Source organism: Procambarus clarkii, chromosome 1 (assembly GCF_040958095.1).
Source record: "Procambarus clarkii isolate CNS0578487 chromosome 1, FALCON_Pclarkii_2.0, whole genome shotgun sequence".
NCBI lineage: Eukaryota > Metazoa > Arthropoda > Malacostraca > Decapoda > Cambaridae > Procambarus > Procambarus clarkii.
Window position 1 is genome coordinate 46,990,586 of NC_091150.1, and position 25,508 is coordinate 47,016,093.

The 25,508-nt window shown below is 46.4% G+C and overlaps 1 protein-coding gene across 18 annotated transcripts in view; it reads right to left on the reverse strand.

Annotated features, from left to right (window-relative positions):
- The window catches only part of LOC123773435 (UDP-N-acetylglucosamine transferase subunit ALG13), a 384,366-nt gene that overhangs the window by 329,224 nt on the left and 29,634 nt on the right, over window positions 1–25,508 (reverse strand). For 17 of the 18 annotated variants that reach the window (XM_045767364.2, XM_045767919.2, XM_069307078.1 and 14 more), the window contains exons 4-6: window positions 16,945–17,042; window positions 10,872–11,026; window positions 4,354–4,561 (exon numbers count right to left, since the gene is read on the reverse strand). In XM_045767364.2, the coding sequence (XP_045623320.1) occupies window positions 4,354–4,561; window positions 10,872–11,026; window positions 16,945–17,042 (461 nt within the window). Of the gene's footprint in view, window positions 1–3,977; window positions 4,097–4,353; window positions 4,562–10,871; window positions 11,027–16,944; window positions 17,043–25,508 lie in introns of those variants that run through there. The other variant, XM_045768184.2, reaches the window with a different exon arrangement.

Consider the following 25,508-nt stretch of genomic DNA (forward strand, 5'->3'; position numbering starts at 1 on the left):
TTTTAGAGAAACATATGTATAAAATGTCACTAAAGCATGCGTGAGACCAGTACCAAATAAAAAAACGAAGTCGCTCGTTAGCCGTGCGCGCCAAACAGTGCGGATATGGTGCTGCTCTTTTCATGATTGTCAAGTCAAAACATGATCTACCATGTTCATTTTGGTATCACTGTGCTCGCAATAAAATTCTTTACACGGACATATGCATATCAAGTTCAAAACATGTGCTCGCCCCACCCGCAACCACGTCGAAAGTCGCCAGTGCGTTACCCGCTAGAGTCCACCCATTCCCACACTCTTTACACCCGGTACACCCGATAAAAACAAAGGAGATTATCGTTTTATAACGCTATTTTTTGTTATTGATCGTACATGTATTGATCATTCATTTTGGTATAAAAAAAATTTCAATAAAATGTTCTACATGGAAATCAGAATATTAGCCCCTATTTAAGAATACGTATGTGAATACAAACACCATGAAAAAATACACTGTAATATCTTATTTATACAAACTCAAAAAAATGTTTCTGTACTTACCAATATCTTGATTACAGTAGAACAACAACTTGAGCATTCTGTGATTCACTCCACCTGCTTCAGGAAAAGGTGCCTGAAGTTGCTCAAGAGATGTTTCTAAGGTGGAGTGAATGCGTTGCAAATGGTTACTTCTTCTGCACCCAAAATACCCCTCTTCCGATGGTATTTTGTGTAGCAGGGTGAAGCACACAGTGCAACTCCACACGTTTTGCACTTGTGCTTGGTGTCTTTTCTGATTCCGGACTTGTAACACACACGACACTTTAGACATTTTGCAGGGTAAGTATTGCATGTGTGAGGCTTGAGACGCTCCAGTGAATCCACAATTCTTGGGTGTTTGTTGGGCGAAGTATGACTTGCGGCTAAGTTTTCTGTAACACCGGTTGTGTCTAAGTTGCCTGTAACACCAGTCTCGAGTTCAGAGACTCCCTTCGTGTGGTGTTGAAGGAAATAAAGGCAGCCTCACACCAGATGGTCCCGGGGTTGACAGATTGGCAGCATCAGAAGTACTGGCGTCATCATTTATGTCTGGAGCATGTGGAATGGTGTCTGTTGTGAGAGGCCACTCCTCAGTGTCCCACCTCAATAGTGACTACATTCACACCTCTTGAAACTGCAGCAACGTAAGTTTCTTACGGTCACTGGTATAGTTCTTATACAAACCAAAGGAATTGTGTAGAGCCATTTGAAGAAAATAGATCATCATCTTCTTTGTCCACTTGTGACATTTTCAGGTAAACTGGTAATATTTTACCATTTGATCAAAGTGATCAACACCTTTCATGTAACGATTATAGTCACAAATGGCAGTTGGTTTGTTGACTGTTACCTGTTCTGCTGAAGATGATCCGTCACATTATATGCCCATCACATATATGCCCGAAACGCTTTGCGTAATAGTGGCTTTAGGCATTGTATGTACAGTACTAGCTCTACCTATAAGTCAACCAATCTTTGTAAAAATTTCTTGTATGTACCTTATCTAAATAAACATTTATTTATTTATTTATTTACATTTGCGAATTCTTTTCCTTCGTTGAACTTGCTTGGGGTCTGCATTGTGCAAGTTTGTAATGAGGGATACCACTCGTTTGTCTTTCCACAGTATTATAAATGTCTCATCTTTGCGGCGGAATATCGTGGTATCCAATGCCATTTTTCCCTTTGCCTTCAATGGCAGTTCCTTGGGTGTTCCACATGGCAATCTAATGGTGCCACATGTGTAAACCTGACATTCGCGTAACTTTTCTGTGAGGTTGACTGAGTTATAATAGTTATCCATGTAGAGATGATAGCCTTTGTCCATTAGGGGCTCAATCAAGCCCGTGACTGTCTCCATTACTGTTTTCCCTATTCCACAATAGACTTCAAAGTCATATGTAGCCAGATATTGATTCCACAAGCATGTACAGTTTGACTCCATATTTTTCAGGCTTGTTGGGGTTAAATACCTTGATAGATAACCAGCCATGCCATGCCAGCGTGCTTTCATCCAGACTCAATTGTTTCTGTGGAACGTAGATTGTAGCAAATTTCGTTTTCAGATATTCCATCACTGCTCGAATTTTTAGTCTTTATTGTTTATGGGAATGGAATTGTTATTATATGAGTGAAAAAACTTTGCAATATGCTGAAACCGTTTCGATGACATGAAAGTATTGAAGAAACGGGCGTGCCAAAGCCTGCTTGTCTGCCAGTGCATTCTCATGGTTGGTAGCCTGGAAACCCCCATCAACATTCACAGACCTATATATCTGGCCATTTCCTTGACGGTGACTGGCACCCACATCCTTCTTACGCCCTCGGTAGCATGCTGCATTATTTGTGTGGCATACAGATTAGTTTCATAGGTGAAATATTCAATAAGCGTTCGAGTCGGAAATAATTGAATGAATTGCAGTGCAGTGATGGGTGGTGGAATGGTTCACAAACAGTGGTAGACAGTTGGAACAAGTTAGGTGAGAAGGTGGTGGAGGCCAAGACCATCAGTAGTTTCAAAGCGTTATATGACAGTGCTGGGGAGACGGGACACCATGAGCGTAGCTCTCATCCTTCATCCTATAACTACACTTAGGTAATTACAATGGCAGACCCCCTTCCCCCCCCCCCACCAGGCAGAAAAACAAAAACAAAAGGAAAACCCTGCAAGAGGACAACGTACCCAGGCGGAACAGAGTCGGCCACTGTGATAGGTGAAAACTAGCTGTGCAGTACCCCGTGCCCCCTGACAGTGACTAAAACTACCCCATATCCAAAGACAAACAAGGGCAAGAAAAAAACCCAGCTGACTCCAAGGGCAGCCAAATACCAAGCATTAACAACACAGCGGAGGTAGATCCCGAGACGACTTGTGGAAGGAGGCCCCAAGCCCCAAGGGCAGTACTTACAGGGCACCTAGGGAAGGTGACCCTAGGCGCATGAAGGCCGAGTACCGTGGTATCTCGCTCCCAGCTCTCACACCACCTGAAGGGACAGCCCACACCACAAGTCACAGAACTGTAATAGAAAACTGGAGCCAGAGGCACGACCGCACCAGATCCCATCAGCCTAAGAACTGTTGGATGGGCCGCCAGCGGATGGGTCTGGGGCTTCCCCTTCCCCCTCCTGGGGAGGGTGATGGGAGCGCAGCAACATGATGAATGTCATGCTAGTTTGCTAATTTTCATTTGGGGAGTTCTATCCACTTGTTCGGCTTTTGGTTGCAATACTTTTACCAGAATAGGGGTTTGTTTTGGGGCGCCTACCTCTCTGGGTGCCTGTCCTGGTCCATGGCAGACATATAATGCTCCCAATCACAAGGGGGGGATCTCTATAGGCCATTGCTTCTCGTGCCTCTCTAGAGGGGGCCAGGTTCTGGCTCATGGTCCCTGGTAGGCAAGAACTCTATGCATTGAATGATGCCAGAAAAAATATACATATCCATTCAACCTGGATAGCTTCCGGGGAGCCGATGGGGCTCCCCTCAGAAAAAATTGGAAAGTATTTGTGTAAGTTTTAAAAACTTATGTAAAATTATTTTACGTCAAATCATATATGTATGTATTGCGCTGTTGAAGAATTAAGCACACAACAAGCCAAGTTCACACAACCACCTGGGAAAACAAACACACATGAAGCAAATACCAAACTGGAACAATACACAAGCAAATGGCCCCATGGGATGAAGTCCAAAGGTTGGCTGGCACTTAGCTGCAAAGCATCTAGGGACTTGCTGCACAGGAGGTGGCCCAGGAGCACTAGAGTGATGTCGATAGTACCACATCAGTGACAGAATTGACTTAAAGGGCCGATGGGGGCTAGGTCACCTGGTAGAGAATGTTAATGCTAAAAGGTTCAAACTAGTTTTCAGTCAATCAATTGTTTGGGGATTTGTTTGGCGGTTTCGAGGCTTCGGTTCCTGTGAACCTTGCTGCAGTTGTCTGTAAAGCTTTGCTGACCTTCTGGGTGCTTTCTCAGTGGAGCAGTCGAGTGTCATTCACTCTCTGTGCCTCTGAGGGGAGGGCCAGTTTCTGGCTCTGGTCCACCAAGGCCAAACAAATCTCCCGCAACTGATGTGATCTAGTCATAAGGAGCAATCTCAATGAGATAACCCCAGGGAGCCACCAAGAGCTCTTCCAGAAAAACATAACAAACTAGTAAGTGATGCATTGATCATTCAAGTCCTCTCAACCCTAAACCACGAATCAACAAGCTGTATATTTAATGCGGATGCAGTTACTGATCCCTCCATCCAGTTACAGGTGAGGTGGCCCAGTTGACGATAGTTACAATTAAAGAGAAAACTGGGATGATGAAAGAAGAAAAAACACTCACTTTTTATCTGCTTCATCTTGACTATTATCTCGGGAGATACTGGTCCCCATAATTTTTTCAACTAATGCTCCAATCTCTTTAAGTTCAGCTGAATTAGCAGAATCTCTTCTCAATGATGCATATTCCTTATCATGGAGCATTGTGTCAACAGCAACTAAAACATCCTTCAATTGAAACACATGTGAATAAAGAATGTCATACACCACAGCTGAAAAAACAAACACATTTAAATGAATCATCATAATATAAATTTAGATGAAACAATAAATACTGAAGCTAGTTAGTTCAAATTGCACTCAATAAAGAAAGAAATCCCAGGTCCATACGCCAGCCATATCTCACAAAACATCATATATGAATACTCTTAACATTTTAGCATTCCGACAATGCTAAACCGCATCATCTATATTCCAACAGTAAACATCTTGATAATGCTAAAATGCATCATCCATCTCAAATTCCCCCAAAATAACTTTCATCATTTTTTCTTTTTCTTTATTCTTTTTTTGAAGCACAGTGTGAGCATAATTAATTAGGAGACCAACCAAAGTATAGTATCAGGAGACCAGCCAGAGGTCACCTCGGCCAACTGTGTATCACTTGAGATAATAATTGCTCTGCTTATGAGAATTTTCATAATGTTTTGCAAATTACGTGTAGAAAAAGTATGAAAGTTATGTTGTTTTATTTTTACAGTAAAAAACAGATGATGTGTCCACATTTCAATATAATTTATTTTTGCTAAAAAATAAATGAGGAATGTTTAAAAATAAATGATATATATTGAAATGTTCATAAAAATGTGAATATTCAGTACTCGTGCAACTTCTATTATCATATTTTATTATGCATCTAGTCTAGCAAATTTACTTGCAAACATCTGAACACCAAATTTACAATAATATCCCCAAAACTAACTGAGAAAACATTGAGTGTATAAGCATTTTAGATGTAGATGACTACAACCCAGAAATGCCTGGAACATTTATGGTCATGAATGTGTCGATGTGTTAAATAAATAAATATAAATAAATAAATGTTTATTTAGGTAAGGTACATACATACAAGAGATTTTACAAAGTTTTTTTGAGATATATACAAGAGTTGTTACATTCTTGTACAGCCACTAGTACGCGTAGCGTTTCGGGCAGGTCCCTGGAATACGATCCCCTGCTGCGAAGAATCGTTTTTTCATCCAAGTACACATTTTACTGTTGCGTTAAACAGAGGCTACAGTTAAGGAATTGCGCCCAGTAAATCCTCCCCGGCCAGGATACGAACCCATGACATAGCGCTCGTGGAACGCCAGGCGAGTGTCTTACCACTACACCACGGAGACCGTTTGTTGGATTAATAGATAGAGCTAGTACATACAATGCCTAAAGCCATTATTACGCAAAGCGTTTCGGGCAGGAAATTGACACAACACAAAGTATTAAGAAAAGTGCCACCCACTTGCAAGCTGACATGTGGATGGCCTTTTCAATTATGAATGCTGTATTGAGAGATATTTAGTGTCCTTTGATTGTGCTTATGGTACATCCTCTCTTCAGTGGGTCAAATATTAGACCTAACACAAACATAGTGACACCCCTACCAGAACCACAGATATTAACATCATGCAAAATACTGAGCACTTCCACAAATACAGTAACATCTTTTGTATTTGTAATTACCTATGTGTAATTAACTAAGTGTAGTTACAGGATGAGAGCTACGCTCTTGATGTCCTGTCTTTCCAGCACTGTCATATAACGCTTTCAAACTACTGACAGTTTTGGCCTCCACAAACTTCCCACCTAACTTGTTCCAACCGTCTACCACTCTGTTTACAAAAGTGATTTTTCTTATATTTCTCCGGCAGCTTTATTTCGTTAGTTTACATCTATGACCTCTTATTCTTGAAGTTCCAGGTCTCAGGAATTCTTCCCTATTAATTTTCTTGACTCCTGTTACTACTTTGTACATAGTGATCATATCCCCTCTTTTTCTTCTTTCTTCTAGTTTTCCATATTTAATGCCTCTAACTTCTCGTAGCTCTTGTCTTTCAGTTCTGGGAGCCATTTAGTGGCATGTCTTTGCACCTTTTCCAGTTTGTTGATGTGTATTTTACGTTATGGGCACCATACACCATTGCATATTCCAGCTTTGGTCTCACAGAGGTTGTGAACAATTTGTGAAATAATCACCCTCCATAGTCTATCACTTGGATCACAATTTTTAGTATTTTCAAAATGAAGACACCTGAGAATTAGTAAATCCCTGCCATGAGACATATTTTGCAAAAATAGGTGTTGGGACAACAGTCTTTGTTCCAATAGTCCTGGATGACATGTTACACAATGTTTCATCATACAGAGAGCAAAAAACACAAAATCCTGGTACAGTGGTGTTTTCCCAAATGCTGTAATCATGAATATCATGACAAGCCCTCTGTTCTAATGAGCTTGGCAGCATACCTGTTTGTTTCCTTAACAACATGTTCCATGAGTGGCTCGTCAAAGTACAGTATGCCATTTCACTGAAGTCCTCACCAGTATATGAGAAAAGGTCAGTAAGCCCAACATTTATATCATTAAATGTACTGTATGTTGGAATTTGTGCCACAAAGTCCTCACCATCTCCACACATGAGTACACTGTTCTGGTAGCGGCACACCAACACTACCGCCACGTATCCTAGTACCAACGAAACTACGTTAGTTAGGAGATGAAGACCTCCAACTATGCAGAGTGCGAGCACGAACATTGGAAGCAGAGGGCAGGTTTCCCTCAATTTCTCCATGCAAGATGGATTCTGGCATTTGGTGGGGTGAGCAGCTGACACAGTAGAATCTGCTTGGTAACAGCATGTATACCACTACTACATGCCACAGGAATGCTAAAACTACTCTCAGAATTCAAGTCACTAAATTCTGAAAATGAGTCATCTTCAACATGTTCACAGTCTTCAGGAACATCATTTGACATAGACTCACATGGCCAGTCTGGCAGTGACAGTGGTGGTGTTGAGTAAGGGCGCAGTGGCAGCGGTGTTCGAGTAGGCCTTCAGTGAAATTTCTCCTCACTTTTTCCCAGGCCTCGGGTAATTTTCTCCATACGTCTATATTGTTATCTATCACTTTTACACGAGCCCTGAGCATAACCCTCATCAAGTTAGAATCAGCCATTATACTTTCATCAGCTGAGAACAGTTTATGTTGTTTACCATTGCCCCTAGGCAGCGTATGGTTGTCATTTTCTATGCAGGACATTTCAATTTTACGCTGTACCCCAATACTTCACTTGATGGGATGCACAGTTTAGACATAATTAGCCACCCCGTCATCTGTTGGGATGTGCTGCCAAATGGTTATGAATAAAAATTTGAAATGTGTGAGAAGTTTTAGTATGAGGGTTTCCAAGAATCATTTCCATTAATGATTTTTGGAAACCATGATGATCACATGGATTAGCATTTGCTTTTGCCACTAACTGATGGTAGTATTTACAGACTTCAAGAACCTGTTATGAAGATCAAGGAATATGGTTGGATATTACATGAGATCGCACTATTTTGCTTGTGTCAACAGCTATTGACACAAGCAAAAGAGTCACAGTCCTCACCCAACACCTGGGGTCAGAAAGACGTCCATAAAACCAGCGTTGAATGTAATGAAATGCCATTTTCTGGGTGAGTCCTGGAGGCTTCCCCAGAGTTATCCAGGCTGATAGTCCTAACTTTTGGCATCAGTTGATGTGGGTGGAGTTCCAGGCCTACCGGGGACCACGGCCAGAACCTGGCCTCCTCAAAAAGTCACAAGGAGCAATGGCCTTTAGAAATGCACATGTGATTTTGGAGCATTCTATATCTGCCATCAACCAGGACATACACCCAGAAAGGCGAGCGCCTCAAAGCAAACCCCTATTCTGGTAAAACCAACAAAAATATGGAAACAAATGGACAGAACTCCCCAAAGGAAAAACCAGCAAACAAGCCTGACGTCACATGAGCCACACTGCATGTCTGCGCAGCTTCCCCCTCCCCGTGAGGGGAAAGGGGGAGCCCCAGACCCTTGCGACAGCGATCCACAACTTCAGTTCCTCGGCTGATGGGAAAAAGTCGAGGAGATAGGCTTGTTCGTCTGCAGCCGTCTCCTCTTTTTCTGGCAAAGAACGAGACTGCTGCTTTCTGGAGGGGTCCTTGGGTTGTTGATGCTTGGTTAGTCTGGCCGGGGGTGCATCATGTTTTGTGTCTGGTTGCAGCCCTCCGCCGTTATTTGCGAGCCACGGCTTCTGTGTTCGGGGATGTGCTTTGGGTTGATCCGGTTTCCCTTCTTCCCTGTTCGCAGGTACGGGTCTCTCAGGTCAGCTGCAGGGTTATTAAAAGCGAAAGTGAAAGTGTTATCACTTTCGCTCGGCGACAACTCGGGTCCTCCGTTAAATAGAGGGAAGTCCGGTAAGGACCTCCCTCTATTTAACAGAGAACCAGACCGGACCGGACCTGACTGGACTTGGAAGTCCGGTCCGGTAAGGGTAAGGGCATTGAGTCCTCGGCAGTAATAGGCGGGGGGAAAATTGGCGGCAGCTTCGGGAGGGTCGCGCCGTGGTTTTGGACATTATATGCATATACTCCTGTAGGGAATTTCATTTTGAATACATTGAAACCAAAATGAAAGCCCCAGGACCAGAATTGAGGTAACAAAGTTGAAAAGAGCATATCCATTTTATTGCTCCTAATTAGCGCTCACGGGGGTAACGCTCTGTCACTTTTTCTGTTTGCTGTGGGTGGTACGCCAGGCTTTTGGACTTTATATTTGCATATACTCCTGTAGGGAATTCCATTGCAAACACAATGATACCAAAATGAAAGACCTAGGACAGGAATTGCGATGTCCAAAGTGAAGAGAATGAAGTGAAGAGAGAGCTCTTGCACGCTCCCGGGTAAGACGCTCTCACTTTCTCGCCGGGCTTTTGGGCTTTATATTCATTTAGTCATGTAGAGAATTCTATTGCGAACATATTGATACCAAATTGAAAAACCTAGGACAAGAATCGAGATGACAGAATTTAAAAGAGTATACACTTCAGAATTACCGCTCTCTCTAATGTAATGAGATGCGCCTTGGGGTGGCACAGCTCTCACTTTCTGGTAACTGCGGCCTGCTTTCATCACGTCAGCGAGTGGAGCATGCTGCTGTTTATGACATTATATGCATATACTCTTGTTGGGAATTCTATTGCGAACAAATTGATACCAAAATAAAAGACCTAGGACGAGAATTGAGGTGACAAAACTGAAAAGTAAACATTTTATCACTCTTGCGGGCTCCCGGGTAACTTTCTCTCACTTTCTCTGTTTGTTGTGGACGGTACGCTGGGCTTTTGGACTTTATATGCCTTAGTCCTATAGAGAATTCTATTGCGAACACAATGATACCAAATTGAAAAACCTAGGACGAGAATTGAGGTAACAAAGTTGAAAAGAGTACACACTTTTCATAATTACCGCGCGCTCCCGCGGAATGCCCAAACCCACCCGGGGTAGTGAAGTGCACGAGCGCCTCAAAGTGTTAAGTCTAGCCCTCTCTGCTCAGGACTGTTTTTCTAAGGCTCTTTTCTTGTTGGCATTGGCCTCTGGGGGGTCGGGTCAGGAAGCTTCATGCTACCTCCGGCGCAGGGGTTTCTGCTCTTTCGGTCCTGGTGGTCGTTTCGTTCATTTGCAGCTGTCTCCTTTTCTGGCTAAGGAGTCGTCTGCTGCTTTCCGAAGGGGTCCTTGGGTTGTTGATGCTTGATTGGTTCAGCCTGGGGTGCATCATGTTTTGTGTCCGGTTGCAGCTCTTTGCCGTTATCTGCGCACCACGGCCTCTGTGGCAGGGGACGTACTTTAGGTGAACCCGGTTCCCCTTCTTCCCTGTTCCAGGGCGTGGATCTCCCAGGTCATCCACGGGATTATTCGGTCCAGGTAGCATGCGGCCTATACCCATGCCCACAACGTTCGTAGGTTCACTGCTCTTGGTGCCGCTTTTGGGAACATGTCCTGGGCTGACATTCGAGCACGGGGTTTTTTGCGGTCGAACAGGATCCTGGCTGCACGCTACCTCGTGAACATTCCTGGACCTAGTTGGGCCTGTGTCGCTTTGGGTCAGCGGCTCTAGCCCTCTGTAGGTCAAACAGAATGCCAGCATCTGATGTGATCCATTTCCATGGAGAAACCTCAGTGAGACAACTTCACAGAGCCACCGGGAGGGCTCCCCCAGAAATTGTAACAAATTTTCTCTTGCCCACTGGGGGTTGTCATTTAAATCAAGTGCACATTCCAGGATTTAAGTAAGTCATTAAGGGGTGCCAGCTCAAAGCAAAAATATACCCAAATCAAGATTTCTCCCAAATTTGAAACAGGTCTAGAAAGGCACAGCGGATTCTGAGGTTGTACTGCATATTAAACAATATTCTTATACAAGTAAATGATGTAATCATAAAAAGTTTTGCGACTTCACATGACGTTACATATTAAAGATTAGTTTTTTAAGAACTCACATTGACAAAATCCTCGTGTGGTGGCAGCATCTTTTTGGTAGACGATATCATAATGATTTCCATGAGTGTAACTTAGCATCAAGGTCTTAGGGTAGCTATTTTCAGTGGCTTTGACTGGCATTTGTCCAATTTCTTGATAAATAAGGAAATCCACCCTGCAAAAAAGGATGCACATTTAGTCATGTTGCTATACTTCAGAAAGTATTATATCATATTATGCTTAATTTGTATGATTTTTTTTTACTCTTAATATATACTACCAGAGGAGTCCAGCATTACCCATGTGAAGAACATGGGGCAGACGCTACCAGGTCCCTCTCCAGAGCCCAAATTTTGTGGGTTACATCTTCACTATACACAATCTCCATCTTTGTAACATTTTTAATACACACAACTATCACTATACAAAAACACCCCACACCCCACACACCCCCACCCCCACTGTGGGAAGGGGGTGGGGGGGGTGTTGGGTGGGGGTGGGGGTGTGGGGTGGGTGGGGGTGTGGGGTGGGTGGGGGTGTGGGGTGGGTGGGGGTGTGGGGGGGGTGTGGGGGGGGTGTGGGGGGGGTGTGGGGTGGGTGTGGGGTGGGTGTGGGGTGGGGGTGTGGGTGGGGGGTGGGGGTGGGGGTGTGTGTATGTGTGTGTAATTACCTAAGTGTAGTTACAGGATGAGAGCTACGCTCGTGGTGTCCCGTCTTCCCAGCACTCTGTCATATAACGCTTTGAAACTACTGACGGTCTTGGCCTCCACCACCTTCTCACCTAACTTGTTCCAATCATCTACCACTCTGTTTGCGAAAGTGAATTTTCTTATATTTCTTCGGCATATGTGTTTAGCTAGTTTATATCTATGACCTCTTGTTCTTAAAGTTCCAGGTCTCAGGAAATCTTCCGTATCGATTTTATCAATTCCTGTTACTATTTTGTATATAGTGATCATATCACCTCTTTTTCTTCTGTCTTCTAGTTTTGGCATATTTAATGCCTCTAACCTCTCCTCGTAGCTCTTGCCCTTCAGTTCTGGGAGCCACTTAGTAGCATGTCTTTGCACCTTTTCCAGTTTGTTGATGTGCTTCTTAAGATATGGGTACCATACAACCGCTGCATATTCTAGCTTTGTCCTAACAAAAGTTGTGAACAATTTCTTTAGTATATCGCCATCCGTGCGTGCGTGCGTGTGCGCGGGTGTGTGTGTGTGTGTAATTACCAAAGTGTAGTTACAGGATGAGAGCTACGCTCGTGGTGTCCCGTCTCCCCAGCACTCTTTGTCATATAATGCTTTGAAATTACTGACGGTTTTGGCCTCCACCACCTTCTCACCTAACTTGTTCCAACCATCTACCACTCTGTTTACAAAAGTGAATTTTCGTATATTTCTCCGGCAGCTTTGTTTCGTTAGTTTAAATCTATGACCTCTTGTTCTTGAAGTTCCGAGTCTCAGGAATTCTTCCCTATCAATTTTATCTATTCCTGTTACTATTTTGAACGTAGTGATCATATCGCCTCTTTTTCTTCTATCTTCTAGTTTTTGCATATTTAATGCCTCTATAATCTCTCCTCGTAGCTCTTGTCCTTCAGTTCTGGGAGCCACTTAGTGGCATGTCGTTGCACCTTTTCCAGTTTGTTGATGTGCTTCTTAAGATATGGGCACCATACAACCACTGCATATTCCAGCTTTGGTCTAATAAAAGTCGTGAACAATTTCTTTAGTATTTCTCCATCCATGTATTTAAAAGCAATTCTAAGGTTAGAAAGTGTAGCATAGGCTCCTCACACAATGTTCTTAATGTGGTCCTCAGGTGACATTTTTCTATCTAAAACCACCCCTAGATCCTTTTCTTTATCAGAATTCTTTAAAGATTTCTCACATAATTTATAGGTTGTGTGGGGTCTATGTTCTCCAATTCCACATTCCATAACATGGCATTTATTCACATTAAATTCCATTTGCAAAGTGTTGCTCCATATACTTATTTTGTCCAGGTCTTCTTGAAGGGCATGACAATCATCTAAGTTTCTTATCTTCCCTATTATCTTAGCATCATCAGCAAACATGTTCATGTAATTGTGTATTCCCACTGGTAGATCGTTTATGTAGACAATGAACATTACCGGTGCAAGAACTGAACGCTGAGGTACTCCACTCGTGACATTCCTCCAATCCGATACCTTGCCTCTGATTATGGCCCTCATTTTTCTGTCAGTTAGGAAATTTTTCATCCATGTTAGTAGCTTACCTGTCACTCCTCCAATATGTTCCAGTTTCCAGAACAACCTCTTATGGGGAACTCTGTCGAAAGCCTTTTTTAGGTCCAGATAGATGCAGTCAACCCAACCATCTCTTTCCTGTAAAATCTCTGTGGCTCGATCATAAAAACTGAGCAAGTTCGTTACACAGGATCTTCCAGATCGAAAACCATACTGTCTGTCTGATATTATAGCGTTTTCCTCCAAGTGTTCTACCCATTTAGTTTTAATTATTTTTTCCAATATTTTGACTATTACACTTGTCAATGATACAGGTCTATAATTAAGGGGGTCTTCCCTGTTTCCACTTTTGTAGATTGGAACTATGTTAGCCTTTTTCCACACATCAGCTACAGCTCCTGTACACAGGGATGCCTGAAAAATCAGTTGAAGTGGAATGCTGAGCTCAGGTGCACATTCTCTCAGAACCCATGGTGAAACTCCATCTGGACCAACTGCTTTGTTCTTACTTAGCTCCTTGAGCATTTTTTCCACTTCGTCTCTAGACACCTCTATGTGCTCTATGTTGTTCTCTGGAATTCTTATTGTATCTGGTTCCCTAAAGATTTAATTTTGTACAAACACACTTTGAAACTTTTCGTTTAGTGTTTCACACATTTCCTTTTCATCTTCCGTGAATCTATTTCCCATTTTCAACCTCTGAATATTATCCTTTACCTGCAATTTGTTGTTTATGAATTTATAGAATAGACCTGGTTCTGTTTTACATTTGTCTGCAATCCCTTTTTCAAAATTTCTTTCTGCCTCTCTCCTTACCTCCGTATAGTTGTTTCTCGCATCTTTGTATCGCTGGTATGTTTGGGGGTTTGGCCTCTTCCTATACTGATTCCATTTTTGTGTCTTTTGGTCTCTGGCCCTCTCACAATTTCTGTCAAACCAATCCTGTTTTCTGGCCCTGCCTCTCTGTTTTGGTATGAATGATTGTGTGCCTTCCTCGTATATTTTTTAAAATTTGGCATACATTTATTTCATTTACTTCCCTGCCTAGCAACAATTCTGTCCAATTACACTCATTAAAAAAATTTTGAAGTTCCCCATAGTGACCTCTCCTTAAATCGAGTTTATGAACTGTTTCAATGTCCCCATTTTCTTCTAGATGATATCTTAAAGCATAATCAATATCTAACAGGACTTGATCACTCTTTCCCAAGGGAGGAAGGTACTGGATGTCAAATATCTCTTCTTCTTTCCTGCTGAATACTAGATCCAGTAATGACGGTACATCTCCTTCCCTCATTCTTGTGGCCTGCTTTATGTGTTGATACAAGAATGTCTCCAGAATGTGTGAGTCTGTGTGTGGGGGAAAGGGGGGGTGAAAAAATAGTAGTAGTAGAAACCGTTGATTAACAGTTGAGAGGCGGGCTGAAGGAGCAGAGCTCAACCCCCGCAAGCACAACTAAGTGAATACACAACCTTCACTATGCACAATACACACAATAGGGGTATAGTGAAGGTTGGACTGAATTGTGTGAAGAATACACACAATAGGGGATACAATAGGGGCCGGTGGCTGACTGGACAGCACACTGGACGCGTGATCCTGTGGTCGCAGGTTCGATTCCCACTGCCGGCGAGAAACAATGGGCAGAGTTTCTTTCACCCTGATGCTCCTGTTACCTAGCAGTAAATAGGTACCTGGGAGTTAGTCAGCTGTCACAGGCTGCTTCCTCGGGTGTGTGTGTATGTGTGTGTGCATGTGGTGAGGGAAGGGAAAAAAAATAAAAAAATAAAATAAAAAAATAGTACAGTAGTTAGTAATAGTTGATTGACAGTTCAGAGGCGGGACGAAAGAGCAGAGCTCAAACCCCGCAAGCACAACTAGGTAAATATACAACCTTCACTATACACAATATACACACAACATTCACTATACACTATCTTCACCTGAAAGTCCAAAGAGCTCAAATTTCATGACTGGAAAAACCAGTGTTGAATGTAATGAAACACTATTTTCTGGGTAGATCCCCAGAAGCTTCCTGGAGCTATCAGACTGATAATAGCTATATTAGTCAGGGGCTTCAGTCTTAATGACTTCGAGACTACAGGAGACCATGAGCCAGAACCTGGTCTCCTCAGAGAGGTACTGTACAGGGATCTGAAAGTCCCGTCTGGTTTCCTTCTCAGGTTCGGACTTGGCTGGGGAGACCCAGTCTCCCACAGTCTCCCACATGCCACGGCCCTCTGTGGACGGGAACCTGGTTTCCCTTCATCCCTGTTCCAGGGCTTGGGTCGCCCAGGTCAACCGCAGGGTTATTCGGTCCATCCAGCCTGCGGTCTATCCTTGTGCCCATGACGTTCACAAATTTTCTGCTTTGGCTGCATTTTTGGGTATCATGTCTTGAACTAACATTCGGGCACGAGGAGTTTGGAGGTCAAACAGGGTACTGACCACTCACTACATCGTTTATGTCCCTGGCCCTAGTCGGGTGTGTGTCTACTTCGTATTGAGATGCGAGTGGCAACCGCCACCCAGGCAAGTCCCTCTTTTCTTTTTCTGTGGTTAGGTAGCTACCAGGAGCCGGAGGGACTCTCCACAGAAAACCTGCATTGAATGTACTGAAATGCCATTATCTGGGCGAGTCCTGGAGGCTCCCCGGCAATCCTCCCTCCCTTCAGTCGGTAGTTTTCACATTTTGATATTCAGCCTCTGAACTAGGGTTCAGAGCCTACAGGAGACCATGCATGAAGGGTCTGGGGCTTCCCTTCCCAGGGAGAGGTTAGCTGCACAGACAGTGGTGTGGCAGGGTTTGCGACGTCATGCTTGTTTTTAGATTGTGAAGTTCTGCTTGATAGTTCGGTTTTCGGTAACAATTTTCATCAGGTGGAGATTGTTTTGGGATGCCTACCATTCTGGGTGCCTAACCCGGTAGATGGCAGACATAGAATGGTTCCAACCACATTGGGGTTTCTATAGATCATTGCTCCTTGTGCCTCTCTGAGGGGGCCAGGTTTTGGCTCGTGGTCCCCAGTAGGCTAAAACTTCAATCAAATTGACTGATGCCACGGTCTAATACATACCGCTACAGGGGCTCTTTACAATCTGAGGAGGGGCTCTCCATAGACAGCACCCTAGCTCTCAGATATATAAAATCCAAGTGGAGAAAAAGCTGAATAAGGTTCAGTGGGAGTACAAGAAGAGTGTCCAGATCATCAGTGGCAAGTGTGGCTCGTGATAAACAGGTGTGCGGCTTTAATTTGATCTGCCAATCAACATGGACTTTTCTTAAGGAGTGTAAGGCTTCAGTTGGTAACTCCCAAGTCACTAGTGAGGTGTCTGTGGTTGGTAATGGTTTTTTGCTTTTTTCTTTGCTTTGGAGGGAGACAGTGCCCAAGACCTCACACAATTATAGATGCTCCAATTTGTCTCTCACTATGCTTTGGGTGAGCAGTAATGATAGGAGGGAGAAAAGATTCTCTCCTTTCTATCTCCCCAGATAATGCTATATACGATCTTCCCTTGTGTGTAAAATTTGCAAAGAAAAGTCTTTCACTATGTACTCACTACAGTGTATAGTTAAAGTACTTGCTGCACATAATCTTTAATACTATTTAAGCATTCTTGTTCACCCAGGATACCCACAGAGCCCAAAGTTTGTGCGTCATGCAATGCTTCCATAGGTCCTGGAGGCTGTGGCAGAGCCACTTACAGCCAACATCCTATAATTGGAGGTCAACTACAATCATGCAAAATTTAAATTTCAGTCAAGTGTGAGTGCATGCTGCCCCAGACACATTTTTGGATTTATTAACGTTAACAATAAAACTAACTACAAGACATCCAGAAGCCAGATATGAGTACAACTTACTGAAAAAGTCGAGACATAGCTATGATTTCAGTATGTCCTCCCCATTCTCTTACATCTTGTAATTTGAAGACGTGATGATCTAGAGGGATGTCCAGAAACTGTAAAATATAAGCAAATTATTAGTTGCATAATATGACTTTTAAATAGGAAAGCATCAAACAACTGAATTTCCATTGATCAAAGAATTACAAAATAATTATCAAAGAAAGCACAAAGCCTAATATGACTTCATAGCAGAGATAACTTCCCCCTACTGAGTCACATCAGCCATAGGAGTCGTGTTTGGCCTATAGGGAACCAGAGCCAGAACCGGGTCCCCTCACAATATCACAAGGAGCTGGGGATTGTTACAATCACCCACACCAAGAAAGCAATACAAACATCAGCAAGGTTCACATAAAATGAAGCACCAAAACAGCCAAACAACTTTACAAATGATTTGCTCAATTCTAGCTTGAACCCTTCAGTGCACAAGGTCGTTAACAGGTGGTGTCCCAGGGGCTCTCTGCTCCTGCACCAGCCATGAGTCAGCTCATAGTTCATAAACCACGAACCAACAAACCTGGCAGAGACAGGGGGGGAGGGAATCAAGGAGCCACCTAGGCTCTACCAGAAAACCAGCTTTGAATGTAATGAAACACCATTTTCTGGGTGAGCCCCAGAGGCTCCCTGGAGCTTATTAGGCTAATGTATTTTATATTAGACCAGGAGATTAGCTATGGAGTTCAGACCTACCAGGGACCATGAGCCAAAACCTGGGCCCCTCAGAGAGGTTTCAGAAAGCAATGACCCTGGAAAACCCCCATGTGGTTGGGGGTTTTCCTTACCTGCCATCGACCGCGAATAGACATTCCAGAAAGGTAGGCATTAACAAAACAAACCCAACATGTTAAGAAACCAATAAAAACTGAACAGAGGTAGTACTCCCTTCAATCCCAAGGAAACAAGCAAACATAACACTACTGCTGCATCACTTGTCCATGCAGCCCTCCCCTCCCCAAGAGTGGGAGGGGGGTCCCAGGACCTCACTGCGCCGGCTGCATAGCACTCCAGTTTGGAAGCTAAGATTCAACCAATGCAAAAAAAACCAGCGTTGAATGTAATGAAACGCCATTTTCCGAGTGAGTCCCGGAGGCTACCCGGAGCTATCCATGGCTGATATGGATACCCTAACTATTTTGCATCAGTCGATGTGGGTGCAGTTCTAACCTACCGGGGACCACGAGCCAGAACCTGGCCCCCTCACAAAGGCACGGGTAGCAATGGCCCATAGAAATGCACATGTGATTTGGAGCATTCTATATCTGCCATCGACTGGGACAGGCACCCAGAGAGGTAAGCGCCACAAAACAAACCCCTATTCTGGTTAACAATGAAAATTGACAAATGAGTGGACAGAACTCCCCAAAAGAAAAACGAGCAATCCAGCATGACGTCACACGAGCTGCGCTACATGTCTGCGCAGCTCCCCCCTCCCCGGGAGGGGAAAGGGGGAGCCCCAGACCCCCAAGCCAGCGAACCACGCCCCAGTTCAGAGGCTGGATATCAAAAACCGAGAAAAAAAACGCCAACCAGAGGCCGGGAGGGATGCCGGGGAGCCTCCGGGACTCACCCAGAAAATGGCGTTTCATTACATTCAACGCTGGTTTTCTGGGGGGAGCCCCTACGGCTCCCCGGAGCTACTTCACCAAAGACTACCTAAGAAAACAAGGGGACATACCTGGGAGGCGGTCGGTGAACCACTCCTCAACACAAAGTCGAGACAACAACCCAAGGACCCCTCTGGAAAGCAGCAGGCACAACATTCACCAGAAAAAGGGAGAACGGCTGCAGACGAAGAAACCTATGACCACGACCATAGGAGCCAAAAACCACTGCGCCTGAGAAAAGCATGAAGCTCTGCCACACGACCCCTAGAGGCCAATGCCAACATAAAAAGAGAGCCGAGGCAAAGCAAACCTGACCCCAAAGGAGCCACAACCACCATGGAGAAGAAAAACAGGAGAGCACCCTGTCCAAAGACCAGGATGGTACAGGCAGTGCATAAGCAGGCCGGAGGTGAAACAACGCACGAGACAGCCTTGCGAAACAGCGCAGAAGGAACATCGATACCGAAAGCTAGCAGCAGAAACCAAGGTGCCAGACCCAGGAACGGCCCCAAGCACCTCTACATCCTCCGCAAGCCAATCCTATGACAGCCCCAGGAGGGAAAAGAAAACGCAGGGACCAAAACTAAAATGCCACAAGCGTGCAAGTCCACCGCCACAAGTGCAGCCGACAGGGGAAGGAACCCGCATAAGGAGCCGCCCCGCACCAACATCCAGCAGAAAGCGAAAAGACTCATTAAGAGATGCAAAATCGCCCCCCAGGAAAACGAGTAGCGCCGAGACAGCGCGAAGAGAAGAGATATGCACAAAAGAACAAGAGGGCCAATCACCCAGAAGCTGCCGGGAATAGGACCCCACAAGCTCTAGAAAGGACCAGAGGGAAGTAGCAAAACCGTCCCGAACCTTCGAGAACAAAAAGAAGTAAACACAAAGGACGAAGGCACAAAACCCCCGACGCACCCGAGACCAAAAGTCATGCAGAAACCCCAAGAAGAGGGGGACATGACGGAGAAGGCCCGTCCCGGAAAAAAGTGGCGAAGACTGAAGAAAAGCACCCACCGACAGGACAGAAACAACGGGCACAATGGACAAGGAAACCGAGCCCAGAGAGGGGCCGACGCCCACAAAGCACGTGCAGAGAGGGGGAAATGGAAAACCCCACACCACAAAACCGCAAGCCCCGCCCAGAGGGGTAGAAATACCCCGGTGGGGACCAACGGGGACCTGAGGCCCCTCATGTGAGCCCCACCCCAGCCCCGGGAACCCACCCTGCAGGCCCCGGGGCCGAGCTGTCCCCTCAAAGCCCCAGCATCAAGAAAAACCCCGGGGCAGCCAGGAAAAACTCTAAGGAAGGGAGCCCACTAGGCTCTGGAACTTGAACCGAAACCGGAGGATAGGTGAGGGGCGAGATGAAGACCCCAAGCTCATCCCCAGCCAGCATGAGGCGAGGACAAGACAGAGAATCCAAGGAACATGGAAAAACCAGGCCCGGCACAGCAAGACCGGCAAGGAAGGAGGGCCCCAGAGGGAGCACAGAAGGGCCGAACATAATGCCACAACCAACCCCGACACGCAGCTGCAGTACCAAAACCGCAGCAAAACGTCACCACACTCCCCGAGGAAGCGACAGAAGATAGATAAATCGTACATGAGTGGCACACAAGGGAACACAGGCGGAAACCGAGCACCCAGCTGAGCCACAGGGACGGTAGAAGAAATGTGTGCAGTGTAACAGGCAATCGAAGGAACACATTAGGCAGCCCAACTTGGGCTGACCCCATACATAGCCCCAAGAGCAGAGACGAGAGCGCCCATGAAGCACAGAATCCGCACGACAGGCAAATGACAGGGAAGAGGCGGAACCAAAGAGCCAGAACCCAATCCTGCAAGCACAAGGAGGCGAGCACAAAACACCCTCGACACAGGAAAACGTACCACCGAACAGGCACCCCCACCATTGCACTGCGGAACAAGGTGGAGGCGGGGCCCCGAACTCAAGCAAGGTTAGACAAGCATAGGAGAGGGGCAGGAGGAGTACAGGCAGGAGATGCCTCGGAAGGGACAAGAGGCCACCCGCAGACACCCATGAACCGAGAAGGAATCAGGTGGAGAGAACAAGAGCTGCCCAGTATGGGCTAATAGCCCTGCAGTAGGCACCTCGGGTGGTACGGTCCAAGTTCTCAAGTACGTATGTACACCCATTCCTACTTCCAAAAACAAAAACAGCGTCAGGACGAAGGAGACGCCAAACCGCACCAACTCACCTGCAGAACATAGGCGCTGAAGGGCCATGATGCAAGCTTTCGAGTCCGAAGCCGCCGGAGGCGGCCAGAGTGCCCATGCTGGAGAGGAGGGGAGTGGCAAAGGAGGCTCCCCACCCTAGAACGCAGGGAAAAACCATGTGACTTCCCCACAGCGGCACCCCAGAACACCCCCAAAGCAACGGGGCACGGATTGGATTAAGAAAAGAGCGAGAGGCGAAGCCCCGCCGAGAGAAAATGAATGCAGAACACGTGTGCACACCTCCCGGAACCAAAACAAACTACCAGGACGCACAGGACGCATGCGCAGGACGCGAAAGAAAAGTAGCCCAACCAGGCGAGAAGCAGCCCAACCAGGCGAGAAGCAGCCCAACCAGGCGAGAAGCAGCCCAAAACGGCTACAAGGAGCCCAAAACGGCTACAAGGAGCCCAAAACGGCTACAAGGAGCCCAAAACGGCTACAAGGAGCCCAAAACGGCTACAAGGAGCCCAAAACGGCTACAAGGAGCCCAAAACGGCTACAAGGAGCCCAAAACGGCTACAAGGAGCCCAAAACGGCTACAAGGAGCCCAAAACGGCTACAAGGAGCCCAAAACGGCTACAAGGAGCCCAAAACGGCTACAAGGAGCCCAAACTGTCCATAACAGAAGGAACCAGTATGGAGGCAAACTCCGGGACATGCAGGAGGTAAGCCGCAAAGGCCAACCGCACCGCAGGCGAAGAGATGCGGTTAGCCGAAAACCTCCGGAAGACGGAACCGAAGAAACCCCAGGGACACAGAACCGAACCCGGGGGAGGAGCAGAACCCAAGCCCAAATCGTACGCAGAGGGGGGAAGAAAACCACACTCCTCGCAACAGTAAGCCCCGCTCAGAAGGACGGAAATCCAGGCGGGGCGCAATAGAGCCCAAGGCCCCCAAGGCCGCTCCTCCCCAACCCCAGGAGCCTCTACACCAGGCCCCGGGGCCGAGTCGACCTCCAAAGCCCCGGCCCCACAAGAAAAAGCCGGGGCAGCCGAGAGAGCTGGAAGAGACCCACTGGAAGAGGAAGGGGCCCACTGGTCAGACCCCGGAGCATCGGCCGGAGGAACAGACTCGAATGCCTCAGCAGCTACCCCAGACGGGGCAACCCCCGAAACTGCCCAAGTCTCAGAACCTCTAACCCCGCCCCGACCCCGAAGCCTGCAGATGTGTAGGGGCCGGAAGCAGGAGGGGGAAAAACAAGGGGGGCGTGGAAGAACCAAGGCCGAAGCGACCAAAACCCCCAAGTCTGGGTCCCTACACAAGCGGGGCAGCATCGGGGCGTCCGGGGAAGCGACAAACCTGAGCGCGTTGCAACATCCTACCCTGCAACGCGCGAGCTGCCTGCACCCATGGAATTCATCAGCAAACTGAGTGAATGGAGTCACGAACAACCAACAAAGCTCTCAGGACTCAGGGTCGAATGTGTCCCCGACCCAACAGGCAGCATGACGGAGGGAAAAACAAGGAGAGTCACCCTGAGACAAAGGGACAGAGCAACCCTCAACTCGCACAAAGCGAGAGGGGACGCAAGGGTCTCCACTATCGGACCCGAGAGCCCCCGGGGGGTTTCCCAGGGGCCCCTAGACTGGGTCTGCTAAGGGTTATCCCAGGCAGGGCACTGCTAACCGGCGCCCCAACTACCAAGCAAACTGCTAAAGCTGAACCCACGGGACGTGTCCACCCGTGAGGGCGAAGCAGGGGGTGCCACCACACAAACGAACCTAATATAATGGGGGGGGAGGACACAAGGCAGACCCCCTACCAGGCAAAAACAAATATAAAAGAAAAACCACACAAGTGGACAACGTACCCAGAGGGATCAGAGCCGGCCGCTGTCATAGGTAAAAACTAGCTACGCAGTACCCTGCGCCCCACCAGTGCTATAACTACCACTTACCCCAAGGTAAACAAGGGAGTGAAACCCCCAAACCCTCGGGGCGGCCAAACGCCAAGCAGCGAAAAGCCAACAGAGGTAGACCAAAGGTGACTTGTGGAAGGCAACCCCAAGCCCCAAGGGCGGTACTTACAGGGCACTCGGGGAAGGTGACCCTAAGCACATGCAGCCCGAGTACCTGAGAATACTACTCCCAGCTCACACGATGACCGTAAGAGCAGCACTGCAAACAAGTCACAGCACTGAGACAAGACCGGAGCTGGAGCCACACGACCGTGCATTATCCCATCAGCCGAGGAAACTGGGGCGGGGATCGCCGGCGCGGGGGTCTAGGGCTTCCCCTTCCCCCTCCCGGGGAGGGGGGAGCTGCGCAGACATGAGGCGTGGCTCGTGTGACGTCATGCTTGTTAGTTCGTTTTCCTGGGGGAGTTCTGTCCGCTCGTTTGTCGATTTTTGTTGTTAACCAGAATAGGGGTTTGTTTTGTGGCACTTACCTCTCTGGGTGCCTGTCCTGGTCGATGGCAGATATAGAATGCTCCAAATCACATGTGCATTTCTATGGGCCATTGCTCCCCGTGCCTCTCTGAGGGGGCCAAGTTCTGGCTCGTGGTCCCCTGTAGGCCTAGAACTCCACCCACATCGACTGATGCAAAATAGTTAGGGTATCCATATCAGCCATGGATAGCTCCGGGGAGCCGTAGGGGCTCCCCCCAGAAAAGACATATTTACTCAAAGTTTCAAGCAGAGAATGCATATGTAACTAACATGAAGGACTCCTCTTCACGAGATTCAATTTTTATAATCTTTTGTTTATGTTCCAAAATCTTTAAATCGATCCCAGTGTTATGTAGTAGAGAAAAATTGAGTTATGTCCAGTTTACGTAAAGCTACGAGTGGTCGAAACCACACTTAGATCCCAGACCAAACTTACGAAGGTTTTTCGACTTAGTGTAGCTACCTGAATACCGACATAGCCGCCACGAAGGCGCTAAGAAGGAAAACATTCATAGCCAAGAAGAAAAATCTTCGTAAGTACCTTCATGAATCTGGCCCCCAGGGGTTCAGACAGGACAAGTTCAGAATGAACCGCAAATCCGCACAATCCTGTTTCAACACTGGAAACAGGCGGGAAACCCACCTGAGGGACGGGGTTGTTTTGACCACATCCAGGCCACTCCGAGATGACCTGATGGAGCGCAGGGAAAGAAACCTGCCCTGCAAGCCCTGAACCCCCTGAAGGAGTAAGAGCTGCCCAACACAACCACAGGCCAGTGGAGATGACTCAAAATGCCCACAAATTGTGGGACCAAGCATGAGCTAGGCACACATCTGCATTGAACTTTGAGGCCAGAGTCAACGTCCGCCCCAGACAGCATCAGCCTTCGAACTGGATGGCTTGGGTAGTCGGCACTGGGATTCCAGTGCTCCCCCTTCCATTCCCCCTCTCACAGGGAAGGGGGGGGGGGGTAGCTGCACAGACAGTGTGATGTTTGCTTCTTAGCTTTTTTGCTTAAGCTGTAGGGGGAGTTCTGCCTCCTGTTTGGTTTTCGGATGCTTTTCTTACCAAGTGGGGTTTTTGTTATACCTACCTTTCTAGGTGCCAACCCTGGTCAATGGTTGACATAGAATGCACCCAACCACATGGGGGTTTCAATAGGCCATTGCTCCCTTTGCCTCTCTGAGGGGACCAGGTTCTGGCTTGTGGTCACCGGTAGGCTCAATTCCATTGACTGATGCCCCGGTCTAATATTTTGCATATCAGCCTGATAGCTCCAGGGAGTCATAGGGGCTCCCCTCAGAAAATACTGGAGCTAAATGATGTAATACAGCTGCAAATGCCAGACATTGTTGCACTCACAGAGATGAAACTCGTAGATGATATTTTAAATGAGGTCGTATTCCCACGGGACTACTCGATTTGGAGATGGGACAGAAAAAACTAAGATAGATGGAGGTGTTGCTGTGCTGTTGAATTAACCCCTAAAGGTAAATGAAACAATGATTTCCAATCCATGAGAAGTTGACATAATAGCACAGCAGATTTGTAATCAGGATGATAAACCGATAATTATAAATGCATACAATCCACCATCATGCAACACATGGTCAAAGGAGCTGGATAATAAATGAGAGGGCCTCATGACAATCATGAGAGAGAGATTATAGCAAGAGCAGATAAAGAAAGATCACAACTGCTGATGGTCAGTGACTAACTTGAAATCCAAAGACTGTGTGGCTTATGAAGCTAGAACAGAGGACTTTTGGACCTGTAGATTCGTAAACCTCATCCTGGAGACGATTATACGTATATCAACACATTAAACAAGCTACGAGGATAAGGCAAGGGGATGTTCCCTCCATGCTGGAAGGAAAAGAGGAAGTGATATTTAACATTCGGTACTTTCCCCCATTGGGAAAAGTTACCATGTCCTTTTTTGGGAATAAAGTATGCAATGCATAATAATCTAGAAGAGAATGAGGAAGTTGAAGCAGTTGAAAAACCTGATTTCAGGAGAGGACACTATGTGGAACTTAAAGAGTTCTTTAATGAATTTGATTGGAAAGACTTGCTTTTAGGCAAGGAAGCGAGATGTACAGTGGAACCTCGAGTGATGAGCGACTCCCGTTATGAGCATTTCAAGTAATGAGCGAGCCACTCGCAGAAAATTTGTCTCAATTGACGAGCTTTCGCTCGATTAATGAGCAAACCACATGGTACTTCCTCGTGTTCCCACTGGTTCTCGGACCCCTACGACAACAGTTGTTGTCGTTTTGCAAGA